Here is a 14,776-nt window from a genome sequence, read left to right as displayed (position 1 = left end):
CTTTGAGGAGACGAAGGGGGAAAGAATGAGGGAGTGTGGGGGAGATGGAGGGGAAATGAGGGAGTTGGTGGCAGAGCAGACTAATGGTTCTGTGTGGGAGGGAGGGAGAAGGATAGGTTGAAGGGAGGGAGGAAGGAAGGGAGGGATGGGGTAAGGGAAGGAAGAATGAAGTGTTTATAGGGAGGAGGAGGAGGAGGAGAAACTGGAAAGTTGCTAAGAGGAGGGAGGAAGGGCGAGACGAGAGGAAATGTTTGGGGAGAAGAAAGGGTTTATAGATTCCAGGAGTAGAGAATTGGGAGGGAACTTTATTGCTGGGAGTCTCATGAGAGGAATTCCCCTCCAACTTGGTGGGCAAACTTACTACACAAATGGGGAATGCATGCAAAGCAAAGACATGTCAAGATGGTCATGTGGGTGCCTGTAAGTGCATATCCTGAAACTTAGATTCATACAAACAGTTCTTAGTCAGACAACTAAGCCAACTGATGAGTAAGTGTTAAAGGATTGGCCCAAATAGTGCAGTGCCGATATTGTATTTTAATTGCAATCCTGAATTTAGAGGGCTGATACATATTTCCTTCTCGTAAAGAAAATCTATTTAAAATAGTTAGAATAAGTGTAGGTTAAATTTCATGCATATCAGTATTAACATTGTGATCTTACAATTTGACTTGAATTCAGTTCCCTAAACAAATTTAGATCACTATAGGTAGGAGTACTGTAAGTAAGTATTTTAAGAATGATTTTGAAAAATAATTAAAACTACCTGTCATTCAACAGTGAATAGCAATTTGTATGTCCGTTGATTTAAACACTTCTTTAATCCAAATCTGTTTGGAAATCTAAAATGGTTTTATTTTTTTAAAAAAATCCCTCAGATTAATAAGTGAATGTTAAATCTTCCAGATACACTGAAACCTAGATAAACCAACCAGGATTAGCTTGGTCTGATTATCTTTGCAGGCTGAACAAAAGGAATACAAAGCATATACTTACTGTACATTGCAGTTTAAATGGTCTTGTATTAGTCGTGAAAGAAGCACATTTTATAGGATCTGGGTGGTCACCTTCATTCCACTGTGCCAGTATACTGTCATAATAGACACACACATCGTTCTTTGACAATGCCTCTTTAACAGCTTTTTCGATTGCATTGTTGTTAAGGCAAGTTACATTTGAGCTAAGTGGTGGCTGCACGAGGTGTATGCGAGAACCATGAATTCCAAGAGATAGGAGGGTTTGTGCTGTGGAGTAAATGTCAATGGTATTCCCATAGACAATGACATTCCCTGAGGGAAAAGGGAAAAAAATTCTAAGACACACAACAACAACTCTATCAGTGTAACTCAGACGATGATAATACAGAATTGCTCTCTTTGACCTTATTGCTCTGATGCGATGAAGCAAACAATGCTACATAGCAACAGTAACTAAGATAATTTAGTGAAGAATTTGTGCAAAACATCCTACAAAGTAGGCAAATACTTACTGCAGAAGTATGACATGGATTATGACCCCAGAACTTGAAACTATGTTGATGGAAAACCTCTAAAATAAAAATTTTGTTCCTTACCCTTCCTTCCCCCTCTGTCCCCTTCCCCCGTTTTGCTTAGTTAAAGCACGTATTAGAGACACAGGATAGAAATCACAACATATGTTTTTTCTCTACGAAATATAGAAATATCACCTTAACAGGAAAACACTTTTTTTTTTTTAAGTTTTGAAAATTACATAGAAATGGATCTGGATTGTCCCCTCTTGCAGTAAGACAGCTGCAGCGGCACAGGAGACAGCAAACAGAGCTGTAAACAGGACTGAGGTGGGAAGGCGATGACAGATACAGAGGCAGCAGTAGTAGTAACCCAAGCAGTGGAAGACACAATGAAGATGACTGGATGTAGAAGCTGCGGCATGTACATGATCCTGGAGGGGGGACCTGAAAAGAGTTTTGTCTGCATGAAGTGCCACCTGATAGAGCTGAAGGAAGAAAAGATCTGAGGATTGGAGATGCAGGTGGAGACTCTGCTTGAGTTTAGAAGGGGGCTCGAGCGGATGATGGAGCAAAGACATGAGGTGGCTGAAGAGAAAAGCTCAGACTTGCAGATGGAAGCAGAACCAAAGAACTCTGAGGGGATACTGCTGGGTGAGGAAAGTGGACAGTAGAAGCATGTGACTAAGAGAACAAGCCAGAGGAAAAGGTGAGCTAGTGAAAGAGAAACAGAGCTCAGGACCAGGTTTGCGGAGTTCAAGAATGAAGAAGGGGCACAGCAGGTGGTCACTGAAGGTGAGAGGGCAAGGAAGAAGAGAAGAGCAGATAGTCCTATAGGAAGAGGTTAAGAGTCAATGGAGATAACAACACCAAATATGAGCCCCAAGAGAATACGGGATGGGTTGCAGAGGACAATAGGAATCGAGAGGACTTGCAGGCAGAGGGAACAGGGGATAGACTGCAGAATCGCACCATCACCAGGAAAAGGCAGGTCTATGTGACTGAGAAGAATAGACAGGCCTGTAACAAAAGCTGATCCAGAGAACAGAAGGGTGTGCTGTCTGCCGGGTGGATAGAGGATCCTAACAGGAGCGGGAAAGAATCCATTGATTATCCTTCATGTGGGAACAAATGATACAGCTACATTCTCATTGGAACATATCAAGGGAGACTATTCCAGACTGGGGAAGACACTTAAGGAAATCGAGACTCAAGTGATCTTCCGTGGGATTCTACCTGTTCCTAGAGAAGGGCAACAAAGGTGTGACAAGATTATGATGCTCAACAGATGGCTCAGGCAGTGGTGCTATAAGGAGGGCTTTGGGATGTATGGTCACTGGGAAGCATTCATGGACAGAGGACTGTTCTCTCGGGATGGCCTTCACCTGAGTAAGGAGGGAAATAGACTTCTAGGATGGAGGATGGCACAACTGATCAAGAGAGCTTTAAACTAGAAATCTGGGGGAGATGGTTGGGAGATGTCCAGGTAATCTCCATGGCTGATTTTAACATTGAGCGGGAAGAAAACAAAGTAAGAAAGGATACAGCTGTGGGTAGGAGAATGGACATAAGGAGGAAAGGTAGTGTACATACCAGTCTAATAGGTGATACTGGTGGTAGAATATCTGTGCCCAATTGGGTAAAGAATGTGAGCGGGCCAAACAGCAAAAATTAAGATGTTTGTATACTAATGCGAGGAGCCTAGGTAACAAAATGGAGGAACTAGAGCTACTGGTGCAGGAAGTGAAACCAGATATTATAGGGATAACAGAAACATGGTGGAATAGTCGTCATGACAGGACAACAAGTATTGAAGGGTATGTGCTGTTTAGGAAAGACAGAAATAAAGGCAAAGGTGGTGGAGTAGCACCATATATCAATGATGACGTAGACTGTAAAGAAATAAGAAGTGATGGAATGGATAAGACAGAGTCTGTCTGGGCAAAATTCACACTGAGGAAGAAAGCTACTAGAGCCTCCCCTGGGATAATGCTTGGGGAGTGCTATAGACCGCCGGGATCCAATCTGGATATGGATAGAGACCTCTTTAATGTTTTTAATGAAGTAAATATTAATGGGAATTGTGTGATCATAGGAGACTTTAACTTCCCAGATATAGACTGGAGGAGAAGTGCTCAGATTTTCCTGGATACGATAGCTGATGGATTCCTTCACCAAGTAGTTGCTGAACCAACAAGAGGGGATGCCATTTTAGATTTGGTTTTGGTGAGCAGTGAGGACCTCATAAAAGAAATGGTTGTAGGGGTCAACCTTGGTTTGAGCGATCGTGAGTTAATTCAGTTCAAACTGAATGGAAGGATAAAGAAAAATAGATTTGTGACTAGGGTTTTTGATTTCAAAAGAGCTAACTTAAAAAAATTAAGGAAATTAGTTATGGAAGTGGATTGGACTGAAGAACTTGTGGATCTAAAGGCAGAGGAGGCCTGGAATTACTTCAAGTCAAAGTTATAGAAACAATCAGAAGCCTGCATCCCAAGAAAGGGGAAAAAATTTATAGGCAGGAGTTGTAGACCAAAATGGACAAGCAAGCATCTCAAAGAGGTGATTAAGAAAAAGCAGAAAGCCTACAAGGAGTGGAAGATGGGAGGGATTAGCAAGGAAAGCTACCTTTATTGAGGTCAGAACATGTAGGGAAAAAGTGAGAAAGGCCAAAAGCCATGTAGAGTTGTACCTTGCAAAGGGAATTAAAACCAACAGTAAAAGGTTTTATAGCCATATAAATAAGAAGAAAACAAAGAAAGAAGAAGGGGGACTGCTAAACATTGAGGATGGAGTGGAGGTTAAGGATAATCTAGGCATGGCCCAGTATCGAAACAAATCCTTTGCCTCAGTCTTTAATGAGGCTAATGAGGAGCTTAGGGCTAATGGTAGGACAGCAAACGGGAAAGAGGATATGGAAGTAGATATAACCACATCTGAGGTAGAAGCCAAACTCCAACAGTTTAATGGGACTAAATCTGGAGGCCTAGATAATCTTCATCCAAGAATATTAAAGAAACTGGCACATGAAATTGCAAGCCCATTAACAAAAATTTTTAATGAATCTGTAAACTCAGTGGTTGTACCGTATGACTGGAGAATTGCTAACATAGTTCCTATTTTAAGAAAGGAAAAAAAAGTGATCTGGGTAACTACAGGCCTCTTAGTTGACATCTGTAGTTAGCAAGGTCTTAGAAAATTTTTTGAAGGAGACACTGGTTAAGGACATTGAGGTCAATAGTAATTGGGACAAAATACAACATGGTTTTACAGAAGGTAGATCGTGTCAAACCAACCTGATCTCCTTCTTTGAGAAGGTAACAGATTTTTTAGACAAAGAAAATGTAGTGGATCTAATTTACCTCAATTTCAGTAGGCATTTGATACGGTTCCACATGGGGAATTATTAGCTAAATTGGAAAAGATGGGGATCAATATGAAAATTAAAAGGTGGATAAGGAACTGGTTAAAGGGGAAACTACAACAGGTCACACTGAAAGGTAAACTGTCAGGCTGGAAGGAGGTTACTAGTGGAGTTCCTCAGGGATCGGTTTTGGGACCAATCTTATTTCATCTTTTTATTACTGACCTTGGCACAAAAAGCAGGAATATCCTAATAAAGTTTGCGGATGACACAAAGCTGGGAGGTATTGCCAATACAGAGAAGGACCGGGATATCATACAGGAAGATCTGGATGACCTTGTAAACTGGAGTAATAGTAATAGGATGAAATTAATAGTGAAAAGTGCAATGTCATACATTTAGGGATTAATAACAAGAATTTTAGTTATAAACTGGGGACGCATCACTTGGAAGTAACAGAGGAGGAGAAGGACCTCGGAGTGTTGGTTGATCCCAGGATGACTATGAGCCGCCAAAGTGATATGGCCGTGAAAAAAACTAATGCGGTCTTGGGATGCATCAGGTGAGGTATTTCCAGTAGAGATAAGGAGGTGTTAGTACCGTTATACAAGGCATTGGTGAGACCTCATCTGGAATACTGTGTGCAGTTCTGGTCTCCCATGTTTAGGAAAGATGAATTCAAACTGGAACAAGTACAGAGAAGGGCTACCAGGATGATCCGAGGAATGGAAAACCTGTCTTATGAAAGGAGACTCAAAGAGCTTGGCTTGTTTAGCCTAACCAAAAGAAAGCTGAAGGGAGATAGGTTTGCTCTCTATAAATATATCAGAGGGATAAATACTACGGAGGGAGAAGAATTATTTAAGCTCAGTACCAATGTGGACACAAGAACAAATGGATATAAACTGGCCATCAGGAAGTTTAGATTTGAAATTAGACAAAGATTTCTAACCATCAGAGGAGTGAAGTTCTGGAACAGCCTTCAAGGGAAACAGTGAGGGCAAAAGACATATATGGCTTCAAGACTAAGCTTGATAAGTTTATGGAAGGGATGATATGATGGGACAGCCTAATTTTGGTAATTAATTGATCTTCAACTATTAGTGGTAGATATGCCAAATGACCTGTGATGGTATATTTGATGGGGTGGGATCTGAGTTACTACAGAGAATTCTTTCCTGGGTATCTGGCTGGTGAACCTTGCCCACATGCTCAGGGTTTAGCTGATTGCCATATTTGGGGTCGGGAAGGAATTTTCCTCCAGGACAGATTGGCAGAGGCCCTGGGGGGGTTTCGCCTTCCTCTGCAACGTGGGGTACGCGTCACTTGCTGGAGGATTCTCTGCACCTTGAAGTCTTTAAACCACAATTTGAGGACTTCAATAGCTCAGACATAGGTTAGAGGTTTGTTACAGGAGTGGGTGGGTGAGATTCTGTGGCCTACGTTGTGCAGGAGATCAGACTAGATGATCATAATGGTCCCTTCTGACCTTAAAGTCTAGGATTCTATGATTCTAAGAGCCGCAGGAGTGGACTTCAGGGGAAAAAATCATCATGCGTAATCCTTCACAGAGATTTCCCCTCATTGTCCCATCAGTGGGAGAAGGGTGGAGGCCTCTTCCCTTGTGGGAAAGGATGTATGACCCACCTCCAAATCTGGCAGATCTCTGGTGAGCTGCAAGAGGTCTGGGCAATCATTGGGAGGTCCTGAGCCTCTGTACCAGCTCTGGCTCCTGGTGCCTATCCCTTTGCCAGCTCTCTGACAGCACAGCTCCATTTGAGCCATGCTAACAGAGGGAACCAATGGGTTGCAGGGGACCTCAGAAGCTCCAGAACAGCAATTTGAAGAGAAGGTACTATAGCTTGAGGATGTAATTTTTCAGGTACGGTTCATAGAACTGGAATGAGTAGGATGTGCACACTGCAGCCTTCCACAGCATGTCCAGTCTCCATCTCTTCCCTCAGAGTGAGGATTCCGGACACCATAGTGGGGGTTCTGCCTGATATGGGAAGAGGGGGAATGGTGTGGCAGAGGAGTCTTGAGTCCTCCCTGCACACACAGAACTGGCCCATGGTTTGGTGTTCAACAAAAATCTGTCGGGAAAACATGTGCTTCAAAGGATATCAGAGGGTTGAAACAGTGCAGCCACTCCAACAAGGCAGTGGTTTTCAACCTTTTTCATTCTCAGCCCCCTAAAATATTTCAAATGGAGGTGCGGACCCCTTCAGAAATCTTGGACATAGTCTACAGGCCCCCCAGAAGTCTGTGGACCACAGGTTGAAAACCACTGTTATATGGTAATGACAACTTTTTGTGGACCCCTTACACATAGTCTGCGGACCTCCAGAGGTCCGTATACCACAGGTTGAAAACCACTGCAATAAGGGATGATATTTGAAATATACAGAGAGGATGGAATTGGCTATATTGGAGTTGCATAGCTGTGAGAATAGAGTTTGGCCCCATAACTTTATTTTCTATACACAGTTGGCTTGACATTGCTTTCTGGTAGGATTTATTTTTCTGCATTTCAGTGCATTGGCCAGTGCTCTGGTTTTGCACTGAGCACTGTGCTCATGTGAAGAGGTGAGTGAATGACTGGAACAGACAAACTCTCTCCTGTACAGTTAACTGGTACATTCATATTGACATTTAGGTATCACTGCAAGCAAGAAAATCCCTACAACCTAAATCTTATTATTCCATAAACTAAGCTGTTTTTACTGGAAGCATGTGATGCTGACACTTCCACAGTGCTGTAGTGGAGGCTAAGAAGGTGTTATTATACAAAGCCCTAGCTCTGAAGAATGCTAATGTCAAAATGGCTAATGAATAATGGATTTTAATGTTATCTTACATTGTTTACATTAGTTTCTTGTCGATGCCAAATAAACATATTTCTTCATAGTTTTATGAGAATGCAAAAGTATTTCACCATCAATATAGATTCTCATGAGTGGTGGGAAACATTTTTTGCTGATCACATGAATGACGACTGGAAAGGAACAAGTTTATTTGCCATTCTGGGATTATGACAATAACTGGCAATAGACTGTTACCTTTCTAAGTTTAACATAGAACCTTAATTTGCCCACTACAGATAATGGGAAATTTTACTCCTGGTGTACATTGTAAAATACTCTTGTTGAGCCATGATAGCACTTTTATTTTCTCATCTTTTTTGCCATAACACCTAGTCGTGGACCTGACACAGCAATATTGTGCTAGTATACAAGACCCGGAATGGGAAATTAAGAAGTGAGACTGAACCATCTTTTTCACTGTCCAAGCTAAGTGCCATGGAAAACGAAAATAAAGAACAATGATGAAATGTGAGTTTTGATATTTTCGTTTCTAATAAATCTGAAGCATTATTAGTAATGCAGGTAAAGAATGTGGCTTTGCTGACGCTGACAGTGTCTCACATTTCATTTAGAAATTTTTTAATTTGTGGGGTGGTGAAAAAAGCTGCAGAGGATGCAGTGACTATAAAACAAGAGTGAGCAATACTCACTGACAACCAATCCAGCAAAATATTCATTCTCGCTATAAGGCATACAAGTCTGAGAAACCCACAGATCCTAGGAATTTGGTAGGCCAACATTTTCAGTGGAAAGGTCAGCTGCTGTAATATATGTTGGCATTTCTATATATGCAAGATCAGAATTAAGCACTGAGTTACTCAAGGAAAATTAAAAAGCTGTTTTATATAGTAACATTAAATGCAATACATTTGATTAAGGAAAATATTGTTCCTTTACTGACCTCTGTTAAATCAACAATTTATGGTTTCTGCTTATTACAATATTAGTGAATTTAGATTACAGTGCTTGTACTGTAGGAACTACAGATATTCATTATAGACTAAAATTATGTCCATCAGACAGACAGTAATTCCTCAAGATGTTTTTATTATTTAACTGCATGAAAATGCATCTGTGAGTAAACATAATAATATTCAGCGGAAAAACAGGAATCATAAATAAAGACCATCACAGTACTTTATCATTTAATATTACATGACCATGTTCCACGACAGAGCATTCTCATCATTTCCTATAAGTGGAAACACAAGATTTCTATGACCCCAGCATGACCTAAATCCTTTCAGCTTGGAAAAATAAAGACCCAACCACATTAGACAGAACAACAGAAGCTCTGCTCGGTAATTCGTGCACTGGAATTTTAATGCTACAGCATTTCTACAAACATGCTTTTAATAAGGCAGTAAACTGTCTTTACCTAAAGAGGAAAATAATTGATCCATTTTGGGTCATTAGAGAAGTTTTGTTCTTTACTTTACAACCATCCCACCTTTTTATTTTCATGGAAAATGGAGAGGTAATAGCAGATAAATTTCAATTAGTTTCAATTAGAGTTATAATAGGCTACAGTGCATTAGGTTGCTGGATTTTATCACAGAAAGAACATTTACTTACTTTACAGTAACTGTGATTCTTCAAGATGTTCTGCACATGTGGATCCTACTTATGTAGATGTGGTAGATGTGGTATATCCAGACTTTGGTAAAGCTTTTGATACTGTCTTGCATGACCTTCTCATAAACAAACTACGGAAATGCAACCTAGATGGAGCTACTATAAGGTGAGTGAATACTAGTTGGAAAACCATTCCCAGAGAGTAGTCATCAGTAGTTCACAGTCATGCTGAAAGGGCTTAATGAGAGGGGTCCCGTAGGGATCAGTTCTGTGTCCAGTTGTGTTCAATATCTTCATCAATGATTTAGATAATGGCATAGAAAGTACACTTATAAAGTTTGTGGATGATACCAAGCTGGGAGGGGTTGCAAGTGCTTTGGAGGATAGGATTAAAATTCAAAATGATCTGGACAAACTGGAGAAATGGTCTGAAGTGTGTGTGTGTAGTCTGTCAGTTCAACGACATTTTCATGCTCTCTCTTTTTGTGGATTCTGGAGTGACTCTGAAGTCCAAAGCGTAACTCTCATGCTCGTGAACAGATTGGGCAGACAAAGTCATTGGTGAGCATCTTGGTAGCTATAGCAGTAGTATGACACTTTTCCCTTGCAGCTAACCACTGATTATTTCTGTCCTCTTCAAAGGCTTGGAAAGCTCTGAGTATTGTGTGTCACCAGGCTGATCTATTTAACGCAGCCTTCTTAAGATCATCCAGTTTTATCGTACCAAAGTGTGTGCTACTCTTGATGCTGTCCTTGTAGCGCTTTCTGGGGAGGCCTTGAGTCTGATGTCCTTGTGCCAATTCTCCATAGAAAATTTTTCTGGGGAGTCAATATTCTGGCATCCTAATGATGTGTCCAACCCAGCGTAGTTGGGCTTTTATCAGCATGGCCTCGATGCTTATGGCATTTGACTTTTGGAGAACCTACAGGTTGGTAATTTTGTTCTGCCAGTGGATCCTCATAATGGTGTGCAGACACTGCATATCGAAGGCCTCTAGCTGTTTCATATGCCATTTGTATGGTATCCAGGTCTCACAGCCATAGCAGAGAGATGTGAGCACAAAAGCATTATAAAGTTTTAACTTTTGTTGAGAGGGTTATGTTGTGGGATTTCAGGACTTTGCTACATAATTTTCCTAATAACTGAGAAGTTTCTGGTTTCAGAGTGGTAGCCGTGTCAGTCTGTATCAGCAAAAACAATGAGGAGACCTTTAGGCACTTTAGAGACTAACAAATTTATTTGGGCATAAGCTTTCATGGGCTAAAACCCACTTCATCAGATGCATGGAGTAGAAAATACAGTAGCAGGTATATATACACAGCATATGAACAGATGGGAGTTGCCTTACCAAGTGGGAGGTCAGTGCTAAAGAGCCAATTCAATTAAGGTGACAGTGGGCTATTCTCAACAGTTGACAAGTAGGGAGGAAAAAGCACTTTTGTAGTGCTAATGAGTTCAATGTAACCAAAGTGGCCCATTTCAAACAGTTGACAAGAAGGTGTGAGTATCAGCAGGGGAAAAATTAGTTTTTGTAGTGACCCATCCACTCCCAGTCTTTATTCAGGCCTAATTTGATGGTGTCCAGTTTGCAAATTAATTCCAGTTCTGCAGTTTCTCGCTGGAGTCTGTTTCTGAAGTTTTGTTGTTGAAGAATTGCCACTTTTAAGTCTGTTATTGAGTGTCCAGGGAGACTGAAATGTTCTCCTACTGGTTTTTGAATGTTACAGTTCTTGATGTCAGATGTGTGTCCATTTATTCTTTTGCGTAGAGATTGTCCAGTTTGGTCAATGTACATGGCAGAGGGGCACTACTGGCACACGATGGCATATATCTCATTGGTAGATGTGCAGGTGAACAAGCCCCTGATGGTGTGGCTGATGTGGTTAGGTCCTATGATGGTGTCCCTTGAATAGATATGTGGACAGAGTTGGCACCGGGGATTTTTGCAGGGTTTGGTTCCTGGGTTAGTGTTTTTGTTGTGTGGTGTGTAGTTGCTGATGAGTATTTGCTTCAGGTTGGGGAGCTTTCTGTTAGCAAGGAGACAGGCCAGTACTTTTTCAAACAGCACTATATTAAAGCACACCAGTAGGGTCTACATAGACCAAAAAGACTTCTTCGCTCCTGGCTCGTCCTTCCAGCGCTCCAGTCACTAGAGACATGATATTGAGCTCAGGACCAATAAAGAAATAGAAAGAGACTCTACAAAAATCCATCAGAGCAGTCAGGGATTCCTGCTGTCTGAGAACTGAGAAATTTAGACTCCAAGCTGGCTTCTCAACGCCAAGCTTGTCCCCACTGCCAGGTAAGAGGAGGGGCTCCTCAAAGGAGCCACTGCTATCAGCACAGGAAAAAGTGGGACTGGAACTCTCAGTGCTGCACCGTAATAAAAAGTCAGCACTGAGATCTTCATCAATAACGAGGGCTCTAGGGCATAGGCGTGCAAAGATACATTTATTACACCGCACCATGGCACCAGGTTTATTGGCACTGTCCCCCATTGTACCAGAGTGCTCAGCATGATCTATTCCTCTTCTTTGTTGGCATCCTCATTATTCATTAAATCCAGCTTGGCACCAGTGGTCCCAGCCTCTGAAGATTCTTCAACAGAAAGGAAGACAGCACTAGCACCCTCAGCACAGATGTCTCTTCCAAACAATTTCTCAGCAGGGAGAGAAACATTAGCTTTCTTCTAGTCTTCTTGAACTTTCCTCAGCATTCCAAGACTTATTGAAAATCAACATTAACGGTCCAGTGAGCTCCACAGCCAACTTTCTGAAAAATCTTGGGTGCAAGTTACATGGACCTGCTGATTTAAAAATGTCTGACTTTAGCAGGTGCTGTTTAGAACCCTTCTGAGATACTAGTGGAATGCAAAGAGTGTTGTTATCATTGTCACATGGTATGACTACATTATCTGTTTTGTCCCAAATATAAAACAGAAATACTTATTGAATACTTCTGGCTTTTCTGCATTATTACTGATAATTCTACCATTTCCATCTCATAATGGATGATTTAAAAACCTTTCAAGAAAAATTGAAATGCATGATGAAAATACTGGAAGTTCCATTGGAGACTGTTCAGAAAAAGCTTATAAGCTGTTTGATATTTTACAACCAACTTCTCAAAGCAGAGTTGCACTACTTATTAATGAAGGGATATTGAATCTGATGAAAGGTCTTTGACTAACCCACCTTGATTTCAATTATCCCACCTTGATTTTAGCTACTTCAAAGCCTGTTGATCATAGATATTAAGTACCATCGGAAAGTTTCAATTTTTTTATACTCATCCGGCTCCATCTTAACTGGTTGTTGCTGCTGCCAATGAGAAGTTAAAACATTCAGGGAAATCAGCTTCCAAGGAGAAAGAACCCAAAAGACGATCTCTTTGGGAAGAAAATCTACTCATTGGCCTGTTTACAGGTCAGGATAGCTAGCTATCAGGCCGTGCTATGTAAATATGATTATATCTTATGGGATAGACTGTCAGACTTCAAGGACAGATTATCTTCAAAATTTAGAGATAAGTTGAAATTGATCTGTGAAGAAGGCCAACTGATTTCTAAAACTTCACTTCAAGCTGCTGTAACCCTTCTACCCGTCAGAGTTGGCAGCAACAAGGACCGGGTTCAGTATCTAGGGGTTCCATTCCAATAACACAGTGCAAAACCAGCTCGAGCCCCACCCAGTGACCTGGAACAAATATATACTACCCCCGCTGGGCGCCTCCAAGAGGCAATACTTCCCTTCTCGCAAGCACAGAGTCTGAGTGTAGTAAAAGCCTTTTAATAACAGAGAGAAACAATGTGGCATTATGTTGGGGAAACACCACCAACAGGATTCATAACACAACCCATGAGCAAAAACCCACCCCAAGCAAATCAGGGCGTGTCCTTTCCCTTTGGTTCTTTAGTCCAGCAACCCAAAGTCACCCAAAGTCCCAAAAGTCCAACAACCCAAAAGTCTCTGTCCCTGGTCAGTGCATTGTCAGAGTTCAAAAGTTTATCTGCAGTTTTACCTCCCAACCTGGGTGGAGGCGGGGGGTTAAGGGGGCACCTTACGTGGTTCAAAGGCGATTGCCCCGCCTCTCCATGGGGCTCTGCTCCGCCAGCCGTCCCACGAATCGCTCCGCTCTGCCAGCCGCCCCCATGAGCCGCTCCAGCTGTCCCACGAACAGCCAAAGTGGTCACAGCAGCCAAAGTGACCATTTGGGCAGCTATGGGCTCATGCTAGGTGGGCTGGGTGTGCCTACGCAAATGAGATCAGCCCCTGAAGTTCTTTTCCACAACTTGCCACAACTCACCACCAGATGTCAGGGTGGAGCTCATCCTGACTCTGCTTACATCCTCCCCCTAGCTGAGAATCTGTCGTCCCGACAAATCACACTCCCTTTATACCAACTCATTGGTTTCCTCCAAAGGGCCTCAGGAAGCCCACTTTAGCTTCCACAAGCCTGTGTGCTAAATGTATTGGCTTCTCACTAGTCACCCCAGGTGCATCATAAGTTAAACGTTCTACTGGTCTTATCACCCTGTCTTGTCTATTGAGAAACTCTGTTGCCATGGTGGGGGGACATAGAATCATAGAATATCAGGGTTGGAAGGGACCCCAGAAGGTCATCTAGTCCAACCCCCTGCTCAAAGCAGGACCAATTCCCAGTTAAATCATCCCAGCCAGGGCTTTGTCAAGCCTGACCTTAAAAACCTCTAAGGAAGGAGATTCTACCACCTCCCTAGGTAACGCATTCCAGTGTTTCACCACCCTCTTAGTGAAAAAGTTTTTCCTAATATCCAATCTAAACCTCCCCCACTGCAACTTGAGACCATTACTCCTCGTTCTGTCATCTGCTACCATTGAGAACAGTCTAGAGCCATCCTCTTTGGAACCCCCTTTCAGGTAGTTGAAAGCAGCTATCAAATCCCCCCTCATTCTTCTCTTCTGCAGGCTAAACAATCCCAGCTCCCTCAGCCTCTCCTCATAACTCATGTGTTCCAGTCCCCTAATCATTTTTGTTGCCCTTCGCTGGACTCTCTCCAATTTATCCACATCCTTCTTGAAGTGTGGGGCCCAAAACTGGACACAGTACTCCAGATGAGGCCTCACCAATGTCGAATAGAGGGGAACGATCACGTCCCTCGATCTGCTCGCTATGCCCCTACTTATACATCCCAAAATGCCATTGGCCTTCTTGGCAACAAGGGCACACTGCTGACTCATATCCAGCTTCTCGTCCACTGTCACCCATAAGTCCTTTTCTGCAGAACTGCTGCCTAGCCATTCGGTCCCTAGTCTGTAGCTGTGCATTGGGTTCTTCCGTCCTAAGTGCAGGACCCTGCACTTATCCTTATTGAACCTCATCAGATTCCTTTTGGCCCAATCTTCCAATTGGTCTAGGTCCTTCTGTATCCTATCCCTCCCCTCCAGCGTATCTACCACTCCTCCCAGTTTAGTATCATCCGCAAATTTGCTGAGAGTGCAATC

The 14,776-nt window shown here is 42.3% G+C and overlaps 1 protein-coding gene across 2 annotated transcripts in view; it reads right to left on the bottom strand.

Annotated features, from left to right (window-relative positions):
* Positions 1-14,776, bottom strand: part of CFAP61 (cilia and flagella associated protein 61) — a 216,470-nt gene that overhangs the window by 54,638 nt on the left and 147,056 nt on the right. For both annotated transcript variants that reach the window (XM_084623095.1, XM_084623096.1), the window contains exon 22: positions 997-1,289. In XM_084623095.1, coding sequence (XP_084479221.1) covers positions 997-1,289 — 293 coding nt within the window. The remainder of the gene's footprint in view (positions 1-996; positions 1,290-14,776) is intronic.

The sequence above is a fragment of the Lepidochelys olivacea genome (genome assembly GCF_965140295.1).
Source record: "Lepidochelys olivacea isolate rLepOli2 genome assembly, chromosome: 3".
In the NCBI taxonomy this organism is placed as follows: Eukaryota; Metazoa; Chordata; order Testudines; family Cheloniidae; genus Lepidochelys; species Lepidochelys olivacea.
This window is presented reverse-complemented; position numbering and strand designations above follow the sequence as displayed.